The sequence below is a fragment of the Macaca nemestrina genome, chromosome 16 (genome assembly GCF_043159975.1).
Source record: "Macaca nemestrina isolate mMacNem1 chromosome 16, mMacNem.hap1, whole genome shotgun sequence".
Taxonomy (NCBI): Eukaryota; Metazoa; Chordata; class Mammalia; order Primates; family Cercopithecidae; genus Macaca; species Macaca nemestrina.
Window position 1 is genome coordinate 99,960,655 of NC_092140.1, and position 17,015 is coordinate 99,977,669.

A 17,015-nucleotide genomic window follows, 5' to 3' on the forward strand; every position below is an offset into this window, starting at 1 on the left:
CACAGTCAGCAAAGGAGAAAGGCGCATGGGACAAAGTCCAGAGAAATCCAGGTAAGCTTCCAAGAGTCCTGCCCCAGCAGTTACACAAGACACACTTAATTCCTCCAGCATCAAACTGTGGCTACATGAGAGAAGTGTTGTCTACCAGAAAAGCTCGTGACAGACTCAGCGCCCAGTGTTCTACTGAGGGCTGGTCATGCAGGCAGCCTTTGCCTAGCACACACCAAAGTTCCAGACGCCCAGGAGGAGAGCAGGTGTTCAGCGTAAACTATATTGTCTGCACAAACAGTTTAGGCACAGTGGTCCACCCTTCTCAGGGAACAGTGAGAATATGCCCCCAGTCGAGTTCCTAGGTGCCAGCTAAGAGCCAACCTTGCGAACAGGCCTTTCTAGGGCCAGCCTGACGCCTACCATGTAAATTCTTTTCTACACACACCTAAATCTTCCTCTCCATTCCAGCACATTCTCCTAAATTCTAGCACCACATTTGTGATTGCCTTAGTTAATGTCTACTAAGTTGTCCCTTTGGAACCTCAAATTCAGCATATTTGGACTGGAAATAATCATCTTCCCCACATCGTTTTCTTGTCATCTTTTTCCTAGCACAGCCAATGCCTCTACCATGCACCAGTTCAATCAAGGCAGAAAAGTCTGCTCCACATCCATGTGGAGGGCAGGTGGGACTGCCTTAGCTGGCATGGGTCCAAGGGGCCAGAATGGGCAGCAGGATTGCCCTGTATTCACGGCACTGGTGTAGTCAAGGGTCAAGTATGAAACTGTGACCAAGACACTGAAAAGCCTTGTAGGTTGAGAACTGAGTTAAAATAGGGTGTTGTCAGAACAGGAGGGCTTGGAGATGAGGCCAAAAGGTCAGACCAGCAATTTCCCATATCTGAGCTGGCTGGCTGCTTTGATGTGGTATATGTTTGATGGCTAGTCAAGCACTAAAGGGCAAAGAAGGGAACAAATAGGAACCCAGACTTCTTCCTCATTCCTCCTACCCAATGAATCAACCTGCATCCTTTGGAATACTTGTTATTTTCATTTTTATTGTCTCAGTTAGGGTTGTCACTATTTCTCACATAGATTCGTGCCATCATCTCTCAGGTAGTCTTATATTCTGTTTCCAATTATTCCAGTGTAATTTTTCTACAAGCCTCATTTTGACTTGTCACTCCTCAGCTGTCCCTGTTAATTTCCCACTGTTCTTAGAATAGCACACAAGATTCTTCATATTTTGGCCTCTGCCTGTCTTTTGCAATCTCATTTTTACCGTTTAGGATCACTTGCAGGGTGTCTCACCTTGCCTTTCATACTTCTAAGGTTTTGCCCATGCTGTTCCCTCTCCCTAAAATGGCCTTTCCCCTCTTGCCTCTCTGGTTAATTCCTGCTTGTCCTTTAACTGTCACCTCAGGTGTCACTCCTGCAAGTCCTCATCTTGCCCTCCTCCTCTCCAGGGCCAACCTATCCATTAGGCTCAGTAGGCACAATCCTACTGAGGGTCTAGGATACGTTTAGGGATCCATGAAAATGTTTTAATTTCTTTTAAAACCAGCCACATACCGAGAGAGAATATAATCCAAGTTGGATTGTATTTATACCAACACAATTGTAAAATACAATTTTTAATTTTTTTTTTTTTTAAGGAGGAAGGCACGCACGAAGGGAAAAGTGTCGAGGGCCCACAAGAGTCATAATGTGGACCTGCTCACTTCCCCATCTATGTGCTTCTTCAAAGGACTGTGAACCCCTTGGTTATCCTCAGCACCTAGCATGCTATCTGGTACATGCTAGGTCCCTCAATATATATTTAATAAGCAAATGCGTAGAAGTTTCAGTATATAGATAGATCCTGGCTTACAAATAGCTTCTACATTAAAACCTTGTTTGTAAGATTTTCTTTGAAACTCAGAACACATTTCCCATAGAAATAATATCAGATATTAGTGGTTTGAGGCAAGAGAGGAAAGGCTCCCAGGCCAGTCCACAAAAATGTATATAACCCATATAACCCACAGTGTTTCTAAAATACTATTCAAGTGCAGCCAAACGCAGAAAAATCCAATGGTCCTGAAAGTTAACAAAACAGAACAAGAGTTCTTCAACAGTTCAAGTTTATCTTGCACCCAAGTGTTTGACACTCTGCGAAGCCTGCCTTTCTCACATTTCAAATTGCCCGATCTTCGACGGCCTGCTGCAGACACTGTCTGCCTAACCACAGTGGCTACACCAGCGTCCCAAACTCTGTCTCGTGCCACCCTGCCAGGCAGATGGTGGCTTGGGCTGTATGCTCATTGTCTTGTCTCTCGCTGCATCTATCTATTTCCTCTGCTGGCTCCCCTCCCCCAGCCAGCAGGGAGTGGGTAAAAGGGCCCCCCAATCAAAGGGCTGGCTGGCAGGCTGTGGCTCTTCTGACTGTGGGCAGAGCAAAGCAGGAGAGAGCATGGTAGAGTGGGTTAACCCTTCACACCCTAATGCTGCATTAAGCTTAATGCTGAAGTGTGTTCAGAGTGTTTTAAAAATGTTTTGAGACAGGGTCTTACTCTGTCTCCCAGGCTGGAGTACAGTGGCATACGATCACAGCTTACTGCACCTCCTGGGCTCAGGTGATCCTCTTACCTCACCTCCTGAGTAGCTGGTATTACAGGCATGCGCCACCACACTCAGCTAAATTTTATATTTTTTGCAGAGACAGGGTTTCGACATGTTGTCCAGGCTGATCTTGAACTCCTGGACTCAAGCGATCCTCCTGCTTTGGCCTCCCAAAGTGCTGGGATTATAGTTGTGGCCACTGTGCCTGGCCTTTTTATTTTATTTTTGAACAAAGATAAAGGATTTAGGTTTAATCTTAAAGAGCGTTTACCCTGTGTGGTTGATAGTAGAGTTGTTTGTGTCTTAGAAACTGATGTTAGCAGACACCTTCCTGTTCAATATATTACACGAAGCTCTTCAAACAGTTTGTTCAGGTGAGAAGCGAGGTTTCACTGTCTTGACCACTGAGTATACTGAGACAGGGACAATTACCACACCCACCTGAGCAAAATGGATATCTATCCCATGGAAAGGCATTTTCTGAACTAGTGCAGTCCTATTGAGAAACAGTGACCCCTTAACAGGGTGAGGATTACAACTTCAATGATTTTATAACATTGAGCATCAACTCTCAGAATTTCTTAGGTGATCTGGAGAGCTTAAATAATGTATTCCAAAGTCAAGTGGCTGGTTAGAAGCAAGGCAAAATATCTTGTATTTTTAACGTCTTTACTAATAATTTACACAATTTAATGTCTGACGCCATGTGTTTATTGTCAGAAGATGTCTAATTATTGGTGTTATAAGGCTAATAACTGAAGCTCACTCAACACAGAGAAAGACCTCTTCTAACCTATTCAGGTCAAAATGATGAGCCATGGTCTATCTGGCGTGGTAGGACTCTGGGGAAGTTTGGGCCAATTTATCATGCTGCTCCAGGGACCCTGAGTGCACTTCCCAAACCGGTGTGGAGGGCCCAGGCCTCAGCTCTGCAGCTTATGGTCTGGAGAGTATGGTCTCTGTTCACCCTGCAATAATTCTAATAGCATGGGTGAGAGTAGAGCAGGGTTCAGATCAGAGACCGTGGCAGATGCAGTGAAGATGCCATGTCAGGCATTTCTCATTTTCAGTTAGATGAATAGTCATATTTCTTAGGCTCTTCTTACATGGAAATAAACTAGGAACATTTAACCTGTTTAAGTGATGAGTACAGACTCATAGACTCTCAGGTCTAGGAGAAGATGGACAGTCTTCTAAACACATCCTCCTTGGGCTCTTGAGAACCTGCACTTAAAATTTCTCAGTTAATTGCCAAACCTGCTTTTAAAGACCAAAGGGGTTATTGTTTCCCTTTTCTTTTTCTTTTCTTTTTTTTTTTTCAGATGGAGTCTCACTCTGTTGCCCAGGCTAAAGTGCAGGGGTAGAATCTCGGCTCACTGCAATCTCCACCTCCTAGTTTCAAGAGATTCTCCTGTCTCAGCCTCCCCAGTAGCTGGGATTACAGGCGCCTGCCACCGCGCCTGGCGAATTTTTTGTATTTTTAGTAAAGATGGGGTTTCACCATGTTGGTCAGGCTGGTCTCGAACTCCTGACCTCAGTTGATCCACCTGCCTCGGCCTCCCAAAGTGCTGGGATTACAGGCCTGAGCCATTTTGCCTGGCCTTATTTCCATTTTCTACACACTCAGTATTTTGTCAGTTTGGGTCTCTGAGAAGTGAACACCAAGATAGGATTATACATACAGGAAATTTATTGGGGAAACATTTGTTGACGATACAGGCAGAGGGAGTGGGAGTAGGTGAGGAGAACCTCCAGGCCGCATTGTGGGTCTGACACCTTCCAGAGAAGAAAGGGAAGGAAGGAGGCCTGAGCAGGAAAAGCCTCAGACTGCACTGTAGTTTTGTTTTGTTTTGTTTTGTTTGTTTGTTTGAGACTGAGTCTCGCTCTGTCACCCAGGCTGGAGTGCAGTGGCGCGATCTCGGCTCACTACAAGCTCCGCATCCCGGGTTCAGGCCATTCTCCTGCCTCAGCCTCCCGAGTAGCTGGGACAACAGGCGCCTGCCACCATGCCCGGCTAATTTTATTGTATTTTTAGTAGAGACGGGGTTTCACTGTGTTAGCCAGGATGGTCTCGATCTCCTGACCTTGTGATCTGCCCACCTCGGCCTCCCAAAGCGCTGGGATTCCAGGCGTGAGCCACTGCGCCCGGCCTGCATTGTAGTTCTAAGAGAGCTCTCCAGGATCATAGAGGAGCCACCACTGGCCAGAAATGGCCCAGTTCTAATACTGCCTTCATGCGTAGTCACTGCTAGGAGCAGCCTGGGGGAAGCATGGCCTGGGCCTGAGCACCGTGGCACACCCAAAGGTGTGAGACAACTGGAGGCTCTCAGTCAGTCGTGCTTCTCACGCAGGTTCTCTAAAGTGGTGCACCTCTGTGACTGCCACAAATATTTAACATCCTTAGCACATTTAGAAACAATCACAATTTGGTTCTGGCTTATCCCAAATCCTCCTTTGCTCTCCCAAACCACCTGCATCTATTATCTGTTTCTTGATCCCAATCGCCATCAGAGAAGCTAACACCGCTAGGGATCATATCTTAGTTTTCTCTTCTCCAGGTGAAATAACCTTACTCCACTGCTCTCCTCTGAATCCTCTTAAGGTCTGCCAAGCCTCTTTGTCAAAGCCCAGAGCTGCAACCTGCACTCTGTATGAGCAGGATGCTCTGGAGAGGCAGCTCACCACAGTGATTAGGCACACAGACTTTGGTGACAGATGTCAGCTCATGGCCCAAATTGCCACATAATGGTTTGGAGGCCTTATGCAGTACCTTAATTTTCTGGTCATCTGTTTTTCCATTTGTGAAATACAAATAACAGTCACACTGACCTAGTGGGGTTAAGTAAGATAATACAGGTATACACTAAAAGTCCTTGGCATGTGGTAAGGGCTTCGTAAACATCAGCATAAAATATTGTTAACCTTGTATCCAGTCTTGAGCTTAATTAATAAAAGGACTTCTGTTGCTGACTCATATCCAGTTTGTGGCCCATTTGCCTTAGCCTTGAGGTGCTTTTGTTCATGGTTTGTTCACAGTAAGTAACTGCCCGTGTGATGTGGGTGTTTGTTTTTCCTTTCTAAATGTACCATACTATTTTTATTCTTGATCATTGACCCTCTGTCTGTCAGCTTTTCCGAAGAGTCTGTTCTTCTGGGGATCAGTTAAAAGTTTTATTTTCATTTTGTTTTGTATTTTTTAAAATTTATTTTTAGTGATGCTGCAAAGCAAGAGATAAGAAGCTGCCTTGTGTCATTGCTAAAATATTTCCTCTCTGAGCTTTACCAGTTAATGCTTCTTCTGGATTCATAGTGGTTCCTAGGATTCCAGGAACCTGGCATAGCCACAAAAGTTTTTGATCTTGGTTTAATGAATTCCTCAGTATTTTAAAGAGTAATGTGAATTTCTCAAATCATCTAATTATGATCTTAAATTGATCCTCTCCTATTGCCAATAATCTGAAAGGGAAGGGGAGGGTGTCAGCACCCCCTTGGAAATGCTAAGAATAATAACCGGCACCTCATCTTAATTTTCTATCACATTTCATTTTCTCTGAAGAGAGTCCATGCTCATTTCTCATCTGATATTCAAACCAACTCCACAGTAGATTGGTGAGAATTACTTGTGCTTATTTTGGAAGAAACGGGAGTACAGAGAGATGTATAATTTACCCAAGTCATCTGAGAGGCCACTGGCAGCACCTGAAGCAGGCCTTGGTTCTCCAAGTTTATCACTGTTAGCTTCATTTTGGCCAGACTGCCAAATATGGTAGGATAGGGCTCCGCTCGCAGAATAAGGGCCTAGTGGCACAAACCTCTCTTTCTTCCATTATCCTGGGGTCTAGAACCACACGCCTTCATAAGTGGCCTCTCTTTGTGGTCCTCATAAAGAATAAGGAGTTAGTCCTTGCAGCTTCCAAGCAGATCCACAGCTGGGACATTGAGTATCAGTCAACTGGCTCTCAAAGGAAGAAACCAAACTTTTGGGTTGTAACATAATGGCATGTAATGGGCCTCGTTTAACCATAAATTATTATTTTAGGAATCTGAGCCCATGTCTGCCTCTTAATTATGCTACTCTTAAGCAAAATCATTAATAATTTTATACTCCCAAGATCAGAGTCCCATACTCAGTTGTGTGCATTTAATCCATGCTCAGTTGTCTCAGGAATTGACAAGCAATCCTTTGCATAAACAAGCCATTCCTCTAGATAGTGTCCTAATGTAGACTTGAATCAAACAAGTGCTTTATTGAGGCTGGCAGGAATCTTAAATTTGAGCTCTGCCATCTGCAAATGGAATATTCTCACCTTTCTTACCTCCTTCCTCCCCTCCCCCAACATCCCCCACTATTTATCTTCTGCCTCCGTTATCGTTGCTTGCTCAGCAGCCTTTACTCCATTCATTTGAGAGAATTACCCCTCCTCCATTCCATGTGGTTCTTGGGCTGCCAATCATCAAATCTGTTTCACAGTCTTCGCTAGTGTACAAATGTAACCAAATTAGTTCAAACAGCTTCTGGCTCCCATGGGTCATGTGGTAAACGCGTTGCTAACTTTACAAGAAATCAGCAAACTGTTTTTCCAAAATGGTTGGACCATTTTAGGTTCCTACTAGTGATGTATAAGACGGTTGGCTACATAATTTGCTGGACTCAGTGCAAAATAAAATGTGGGGTCCATTGTTAAAAAAACGGGAAATACAAAGCTTTTTTCTTCTGCAGTATTTTCTTGACTTGTCATGGTGTTTTAAATTTGCTATTCATGCTATTAATTATCAGCATGAATTTTACTGATGTTTCATCTTTATGTTATGCAGTGCCAGAGTCTCTGCTTTTAATTATTTGGGCATATACAGAAACAGAATTGCTGAATCATATGGTAATTCTATTTTTAATTTTTTGAAAAATAACATGATTACTTTTTACTTACTTTGAGTCTTGCTGAACTCCCATGCATTTTGCCCATCAGAATTCATGCTCATAGGTCACTGCAAACACTATATCTGAATGGGGCAGCAAGAAACAGCACACATATTGTGAGCATCTCCTCTGCTCACATTATCCTCCACTGCCCTATTGGACTTTGCTTACAAAACACTAGTTCAAAGGTAAAATTATTAAGAATTTTAGGCCAGGCATGGTGGCTCACGCCTGCAATCCCAGCACTTTGGGAGGCCAAGGCAGGTAGATCTCTTGAGGTCAAGAGTTCAAGACCAACCTGGCCAACATGACGAAACCAGTCTCTACTAAAAATACAAAAAATTAGCTGGGTGTGGTGGTGGGCACCTGTAATCCCAGCTACACGGGAGGCTGAGGCAGGAGAATCGCTTGAACCTGGGAGGCGGAGGTTGCAGTGAGCCTAGATTGCGCCACTGCACTCCAGCCTGGGCAATAAGAGCAAAACTCCGCCTCAAAAAAAAAAAAAAGAATTTCAAACAGTGACAGCAGAATATTAAACCAAGGGTGGGGCTCATCTGAGCATGGGACCTGTGAGGCCAAGCCTGGGATGAGAATTCCAATTGTTCTACATTCTCCCTAGCAATCAATACTGTCAGGCTTTTTGATTTTAGCTATTTGTATGGATAGAAATGGTATCTTGTTATAGTTTTAATCTGAATGTCCATAATGATTGATGATATCAGGTATTGCCTTAGTCTGTTTAGGGTGCTATAACAGACTACCATAGACTGGGTATCTTATAAACAACAAACATTTATCTCTCACAGTTCTGGAGATCGGGAAGTTCAAGATTAAGGCACGGGCATATTTGGTGTCTGGTGATTGCTTACTTTCTGGTTCATAGATGGCTGTCTTCGTAAGCTTGTTTCATCAAACCATGCAAACTAAGAAGGCAATAGAGTCTGCTAGTAGGACAGATGTAACAATATCACATAATATAATCATGAAAGTGACATCCTACCACCTTTGTAATATTCTTCTAATTAGAAGCAGGCCATGCTTGGTTTGTCTTCCCTTGAGCCTATGCTCAAAGGAAGACTGTTACACAAGGGCATGAATACCAGAAGGCAGGGCTAATTGGGGGCCATCTTAGAGTCTCCAGCCACATCATCCTTAACTCCTCTTTTTCTTTTGCCTGCACAACCAATCCGTAAGCAAATTCTATTGGATTTGCCTTCAATATATTTCAGAAACAACTACTTCTAACCACCATCACTACTACCACTCTATTCCTAGCTATTATTCTCTTTCCACTGGATAATTGTGGTGGCCTCCTAACTGGTCTCCCTGCTCCTGCCTTGCCCATTTTCAGTACAAAAATAAGAGTGATTCCATTAAAATGTAAATCATATAACGCAACTTCCTATCTTACTTGAAAAAGCCAAAGTTCTTAAAATGATTATCAAGCTTCTATGTGATCTTGTCCCTGGCTATCTCTCTGATCTTGTTTCCTATTATTGTTCCTCTGCTCACTTAACTTCAGCCATTTAGGCTTGATATTTCTCAAAAAACACGCTCCCATTTTAGGGCCCTTTATTACCTATTGCCTCTGCCTAGAATGTCCTCCCTCCATAACTGCATGGCCAACTTCTTCACCTCATGTAAGTCTTACTCAAATGTCATCTTTATAGCAATGCTTTCCCTAAGTAATCTGTGTGAAATTGCAAACTTATGTTCCCTACTTCTCTTCTTTTATTCCTGCATAACACATATCATCAACTGTATTAGTTCATTTTTATACTGCTATGAAGAACTACCTGAGACTGGGTGATTTATAAAGAGGTTTAATTGACTGAGTTCTGCATGGCTGCAGAGGCCTCAGGAAACTTACAATCATGGTGGAAGGTGAAGGGGAAGCAAGCACCTTCTTCACAAGGCAGCGGGAGAGAGAGAGTGTGGGAGAACTGCCAAACACTTTCAAACCATCAGATCTTGTGAGAACTCATTCACTATCATGAGAACAGCATGAGGGAAACTGCCCCCATGATCCAATCACCTCCCACCAGGTCCACCCCTCGACATGGGGATTACAATTTGAGATGAGATTTGGGGACACAGAGCCAAACCATATCAAATAAATAAGCTCACTGCTTATTTAGTAATTGACCGCCACTCTGCACTAGAATGTAGGCTCCACAAGAAAGGAGATTTTTGAGTGATTTTTCCATCCACAGCAACTTGAACAGGATAGTGGCTTAATAACTATTTGTTGAATGAATGTATTTAGATATATTTAATCCATCTGGAATTAATTTTTATGAATGGCTGGAGATAAGAATGTGGCTTAGCCATTTTTTCCCTTCTAAACAGATGGCCAATTATCTCAACATTGTGTATTGAACAATCTATTTATTAAACCACCCCTGTCCCCCAACTTAAAATGTCTTTTTTTTTCTAAATGGAAAGGCTGTTCCATGGAATATCACCTATTTATTAGTGTTTAATGTTCTCATTTTATGGCATCCTTTAATGAGGCTTGGCCTACTGAACACTGGAGCTAGATGATGATTCTGTATTCTCAGAACTAATTTATGGATTGTCACACTATTCTGACATTTCATGTGACTTAGCCCCTTTGGATTTATAGATTTTTCTGTTTCATGCTAAATGACCAAAAGATCACAATGTTGATATTGATGATGATGACCCCATGAATCCACTAACCATTGCAACCTTTGAGGAAGAGAGGTGGCAAATAATGATGAATTAGGTCACATTAACAGTAGTAAACCTTGCCTGGCTGATTAATCATTTTATTACTGGAGCCTAGAATAGCACCCACATACCATAGGTGTTCAAATGTTCAATTGATGAAGAGAACATTTGCTGTCTTCAAATATTTAAAAAACTTCATGTGGTGGGTGTGTTATGGGGATACAAGGTGAGGTTTTCTCCTGTGCTTAAGGTAAGAACCCATGTATGTGAATTGTTGTGACTGAACAGAATTTTCTCACATTTAGGGTTGGACAACATTCTCCTTGGCAGCTTCATGAATCAGCAACCTCCACATCAGTGGAAGTACTGAGTTAAGTAAGCATCTGTCAGAAGTCACATAGGAAGGATTCCAGCTTTGAGAAGTGAGTTGGAAGGATAACGATAGGCAGGAAAACAAGGCCCCCACCTCACCCTCTGAAGATGTTTATATCCTAATGCCCAGAACCTATGAATATGTTGCCTTATGTGGAAAAAGATCTTGTAGATGTGATTAAATTAAGGACCTTAAAATAGGGAGATGATCCTGGATTATCAGGGCAGGCCCAATCTATTCACATGTCCTCAGAGAACCTTTCCCTGCTGAGCTGAGTCAGAGGAAAATGTGAAGAATGGTCAGAGGTTCAACATTGCTGGCTTTGAAGATGGAGGAAGACGGCCACAAACCACATCTGATCGGCCTCTGAAGGGTAGAAAGGGCAAGGAAAAGATTCACCTCTGCACCCTCCATTAAGGATCACAGTCCTGCCAACACCTTGATTTTAGCCGAGACCTGTGTTGGATTTCTAATGCGCAGAACTGTAAGAAAGTAAGTCTGTGTGTTTTAGTCCATCAAATTTGTGGAAAATGAATACAGTGATCTTCAGGGCTATTTTCCATATTTTCCAGATCTAACAATCCAAAATGCTAAACTGTCAGAGGAGTGATTGGATTAGAGTCAGGAAAACAATTCCAACAGTAAGGGTTATTAAACACGGAAGTGGTTACAGCAAAATTGAGCAGACAGTGTAAATAGATAAACATGGAAGTGGTTTATTAAGCAGATTGTGAAATCCCTATCTACAAGGAGCTTAAAAATGAGAGTAGATGGATGTTACCTGTCTCAAACTCAGTCTGAAGTTTCATCACCCAATGTCCTGAGGATGAAGCTAAATCAATTTCTACCCCTCTGGATTCTGCAAAAGGAAGCCTGAAGCAAAAACAGGCAGAGTTTCCTTAAGATTGGGGCAAACTGCCTTTAAATGAGACTAGTTTCCCTTCTGAAAGTTTTAGGAGTTTTCCATTTCCTATTTGGCATGAAATATGAAATTCTGCATGAACACAGATATACATAAACAAAAAATGTAGCCATTGATAGGTTTATTCCAACTCACACTAAGCCTTTTATTTGATTTAGAGTAATTGAGGCATGGCGGCATATTTTCATCAAAGGATCTGTTACAATAGGAAGTTTTTTTTTTGGAGATGGAATCTGGCTCTGTCACCCAGGCTGGAGTGCAGTGGCACGACCTTGGCTCACTGCAACCTCTGCCTCCCGGGTTCAAGCAATTCTCCTGCCTTAGCCTCCCCAGCAGCTGGGACTACAGGTGCCCACCACCACACCCAGCTAATTTTTGTATTTTAGTAGAGACATAGTTTCACCATGTTGGTCAGGCTGGTCTTGAACTCCTGACCTCAGGTGATCCACCTGCCTCAGCCTCCCTAAGTGCTGGGATTACAGGCGTGAGCCACCACGCCTGGCTAATAGGAAGATTTTGATTCTTTCTTAAATTTAAGAAAGCTCCCTCTTACTTCCTGGGAGCGTAAGCCTTTGAGTCTACAAATCAGTTTGCACACAACCTCTTCAGAAATCTGTTCTGGGCCGGGCTCAGTGGCTCATGCCTGTAATCCCAGCTGAGGTGGGCAGATCACGAGATCAAGAGATCGAGACCATCCTGGCCAACATGGTGAAACCTCATCTCTACTAAAAATACAAAAATTAACCGGGCATGGTGGTGGGCACCTGTAGTCCCAGCTCCTTGGAAGGCTGAGGCAGGATAATTGCTTGAACCCAGGAGGCGGAGGTTGCAGTGATGCAGTGAGCCAAGATCACGCCACTCCAGCCTGGCAACAGAGTGAGACTCTGTCTCAAAAAAAAAAAAAAAAAAAAAAGGGAAATCTGTTCTGACTTGTCCAACTAAGGCCCTCACTAAAAGGGAGAGAATAGCTGATAGCTGCAGCTTTCACCTAAACTCCCCTCAGTCTGCACTTCTGTGTGTCACCTGCTTCTGGCTTACACAGTGGCTGGAATTTTTGGTTATATTTGTTTTGGAAAGTAAAATGTAAATGCAACCAGACTCTGGATAATTCCAGTAGTTATTCAGCCAGCTGTGTTGGGAGGCTCTCTCTGCAACAGTGATCAGTAGCGTTTTGACTGCAGACTCACTGGTCTCAAGAGTCGGTTGCCCTTTCTCTGTGCCACAATTAAGTCCTCATCTATGTCAGAAGTGGGGTGGAGGATGGGGTAGAAGGGTGGGATATTGTTATAATTGCCTCCCTTGCCACCATCAGCACTTCTCACCTGTCCTTGTGAATCACTAGTTTACCCTTATAGAACCTAGTTTTGCATCAGCAATTGAGGTCACTTCGCCTTGGAGCTGCTACACCAATCTGAAAGTCTCCATGAGCCACAAGACAGTTGTGATGGTCTAGATGGCAGCCTTCAAATGAGCAGTTACACTCTCTAGAATTCTTAGACTATTAGGGCTGGAAGGGACCTTGATATTAACACAGGTTCAAGCCCATTTCATCCAGATGATGAAACTGATGCCCAGACACCTACAGAATCTTGTTTTAGATCACTTGCTGACTTCTAGTTCTATTTTTTGACACCTAGTGTCCAGTGTGCTTTACACTTGAGGCTACTGTGGTCTCAAATAGAGCTAGGAACCAGGTGTAGTGGCACACGCCTGTAGTCCTAGCTACTTGAGAGGCTGAGGCAGGAGATGGCTTGAGCCCAAGCGTTCAAGGCTGCAGTGAGCTATGATTGTACCACTGCACTCCAGCCTGGGCAACAGATCGAGACTGTCTTTAGAAACCCCCAAAATCAAACAGAGCTGGGCCTAAACATTTAATAAACTCCAGCCTCTGGAGTCCAAGAGATCTGAGTTTCAATCCTGACTTTACCACTGATTGGCAATAAGACCTTGGGTAAGTTACTTAACCATTAACATACCCACCAAGTCACCGAATAAGCTTCCAGAACTTGGCCTAATCGCTGGGGAGGGGACCCCTGGAAGAACTAGGGTTATTTTTCTTTTTTTAACCAGTTCACCAGTTGGGCCAGGGAAGGGCGGTCGTATGCAGCCCAGAGGAGTCAGAAATTCACCTGAAGTCCAGAAAAGAGGCATTTTTCTTGCACACCAGAGCTCATGGGCTGACATTCTCACTGGACATCTCTCTAAGTCTCCTGCTCTGCGATCCCTAAGGCCACCAGCCTTGCCTGACCTCCAAACGTTTCCCCCTTCTTGTGCCGGCTTAATTTTCCATGGCTTTCCCCCTTTCTATTCGTCTCCTATCAGGTTCCCAGTCCGATGACTAGGACGCCCCACGTCACAGCCAGGAGCAGAGGCGCCCAAGGTGGCGGTAGAAGCCGTCTTCAGGCCTGTGGCCCCACTGATGGCAGAGACAGGTCGTGGGGACAGCCCCAGCCCCGGACCTCAGGCCAGGCAAGGCTCTAGAAAGGTCCCTGACGCTTCCCTGCCCTCCCCGGAGCCGGCGCTCTAGCGCCCCGAGACCGACAGTCACCATAGCGAACGAACGCGCTACCTGCGACCCAGGGTAAAGCGCTGCCGCGGGCCCCGTGACAGCCGAGACGACGACGGCTGCCGAGGAGGCCCAACCCCGAGGCTCGGCCCCGTCAGGGTCCGCGCTGGCGGTGTGCGCGTGTACGTGCGCTCGTGCATGTGCATGTGTCTGCGCGCGCCCTAACAGACCTGCTCCGAAGCGTCTCCGCTGACTGCCCGTCGGTGGCGCGCCTGGCTGCGGCGCCCACGTGCCACGCAGACGCCCCCCCGGCGCGTCCCGCTCTTGCGTTGCGGCCGCGGGACAGCCCTGCAGAGAAACGCTGTCACGCACGCACTGGTCTCCCCGTCTGGGTTTTTAACTGCTCAAAGCTCCACGCGCCCTGGCGTCTCCACACAGCACTCCAGATGTGTCAGATTTCCAGAAATGTTTTGATCGCTTGCTTTTACTTCTTAAGATCTGTTTTTGAACTCTTCCTCTACAGAGTGTATATCATGACTCTGACATGTTTTAGGGCCGCGAGGGGGGTAACGAATCTTTGACATGGGCGCCTTGGTGAATGACCTGAATTCTCACTCCTGAGTAAATTGTCTGACTGGCTTCCCCTATGTCGCATTTTAGGGTTAAAACATGCATTTTGTGTTTGTTTAATATCTATGTTTATGTAGAGTGCAAGTTTCATAAGGGCACGGGCTGGGAGGGGCTATGGCTCTTTTGCCTCTTACTGTGTTTTCAGAACCTTGCAGAAACTAGGACATAGTGTATGTTCTGTAAACGGATACTGAATGTAAGGGAGGAAGGAACTTTCCAGAAGTGTGACCTTTGGTTTTGGAAAGGCACAAGGTTCTTAGGCGTAGAGAACATGTTTAGAATCATGGCCTCTACAGTTTTGTTGACAATACATTAAGTAACAACTTTAAAAAAAAATGCACTTCAAATGTATATGTATATATGTTTATTTATAAGTTATAAAAATGTAATGCATGCTCATCTATATTTATGTATTATTACAAAGAGCTCACCAAATAGAAATTTTAAAAAGCTAAAATAAAAATACCTTGGTTGAGGATGATGGCTCATGCCTGTAACTCCAGCACTTTTGGAGGCCAAGGCGGGCAGATCACTTGAGCCCATTATTTCGAGACCAGCCTGGGCAGCATAGTGAGACCCCATATGTACAAAAAGTAATTTAAAAAAATTAGTCGGGCGTGGTGGTGCGTGGCTGTCGTTCCAGCTGCTTGGGAGGCTGAGGTGTGAGAATGGCTTGAGCCTGGGAAGTGGAGGCTGCAGTGAACCGTGTTTGTGCCACTGCACTACAGCTTGAGTGGCAGAGTGAAATCCGGTCTCAATCAATCAATCAATCAATCAATTAATAAGATGATAACAATACCTGCAAGTTCTAAAATAATTTCCTGCAGCGCACTTTGGAGCCCACTAGGTAGACAGTTTGTAGGGAGAAGGCTGCCCTCTACTGGTGGAGGCAGCTAAGGACATTCGCTTTGGATCGTCTGCCTTCTGCAGGAACACACACACAGATCTATCCTTTGTGGCCTACACAGTGTGTACACTTAGCATTCAGTCTAGGTTATTTTCACTCATAGAAAATGTAAAGTGAGGCATTGTTTTAAACCAGAACAGCTTTAAAAGGCTGAGATACTCGTATTGTGCAGTCATTATGGACCAGGAAACGTTGAAACATCTGCGAGTAGAAACGTCTCAAAACTGAACGTCCGTCTCTGTAACATCATGACCAATACTCAATAAAGGGGAAACAATTAGCTAATCTGTCCTCATATGTCAAGTCTTACAAATCCTTTTACTTTGAAGACAACTAAATTATACTGTTGTAGTTTTGATAGCAGAATATGCCCTGCTTATTTTTAAGCCTTAGAGACTTTTAGAGCAAAAAGCGTAGAACAGATTTTTATAAAACAGCGTGTCTTTTTCACTTGAGAGTTCAGTGTTCGAAAAGTTTTAAAGTGCCTTTATGCAGAGGCTAAACTGAGGAAAACTGATTAAAATATAATTTGAGGAATATATTGCAGAGTTTTGTATGAATTTTCCAGCAAAGTAATCTTTACTTTCTGTGAGAATATGAGTGAAAAGTATAGCACAGAATGCAGTCAACCATGAAATTGTTTGCTAAGCTGCAAATTGTATAGATAAATAATTCAGTTGCTATTCTGTATTAGTCCAAAACTATTCTTTACTGCATGACTAACATATTCCATTTTACCTTCTCAGTTCCACTTCTGCAAAAAGTAATATGTTTCAGAATCTGTTTCAGCTGCTCCTACCTTCAAGTTGCTCACCGTCTACTATGGATATAGGCAGGAAGGCAAATGATCATAAGTGAATAAGAGTCCTGATCCCTCCTCCTATCTTACAAATAAAACACCTACCAGCAAATATACACAGATGCCCAAAGTGTCTAGGCAGAGTGGGGAAAGGAAGGAAGCAAGAAAAAGTAGAATTGCTTTACGTGTCTCATTGATTTCAAGCTCCTCACACTGGCGCTTCTAAGTTGTGGGGCTTCCTTCACAATGTATTGTATTTCTCTGTAATGTCATGGTCAATACTCCATAAAGGGAAAACAATTAGTGAATCTATTCTCCTGTGTCGAGTTTCACGAGTTTTTCCCATTTGAAGACAAACTGATGATACTATTATAGTTCTGCTGATTTTTAAGCCTTAAAGACTTTTAGAGCAAAAGCATATAACAGATTTCTATAAAACAGCATGTCTTTTTGATTTGAATAGTTCAGTGTTCAAACACATTTTAAAGTGCCTTTCAGCGGAGGCTAAACTGGGGGAGAGGCTGTCCTTGGCTCAATAACAAATGTCAGCAAAGAAAATTATGCAGCAGCATAAAATCCATCGACAGTATACAAAGGGTACAAATCTCCCAGAATTCTTACCTCAAAGCCTACATGCTAATTCAATGTTCCCAGCCATTTGGCTACTCAAGGTC

At 43.7% G+C, this 17,015-nt stretch overlaps 1 protein-coding gene across 2 annotated transcripts in view; it reads left to right on the plus strand.

Moving 5' to 3' along the window:
- Window positions 1-17,015, plus strand: part of LOC105490225 (ring finger protein 6) — a 72,338-nt gene that overhangs the window by 14,788 nt on the left and 40,535 nt on the right. Inside the window, exon 6 of one of the 2 annotated variants that reach the window (XM_024795536.2) lies at window positions 10,510-11,664. The exons of the other annotated variant lie outside the window; for it this stretch is intronic. Within the exon in view, the coding sequence (XP_024651304.1) occupies window positions 10,510-10,542 (33 nt within the window). The 3' untranslated portion in view covers window positions 10,543-11,664. Of the gene's footprint in view, window positions 1-10,509; window positions 11,665-17,015 lie in introns of those variants that run through there. 2 annotated transcript variants of the gene reach the window in all.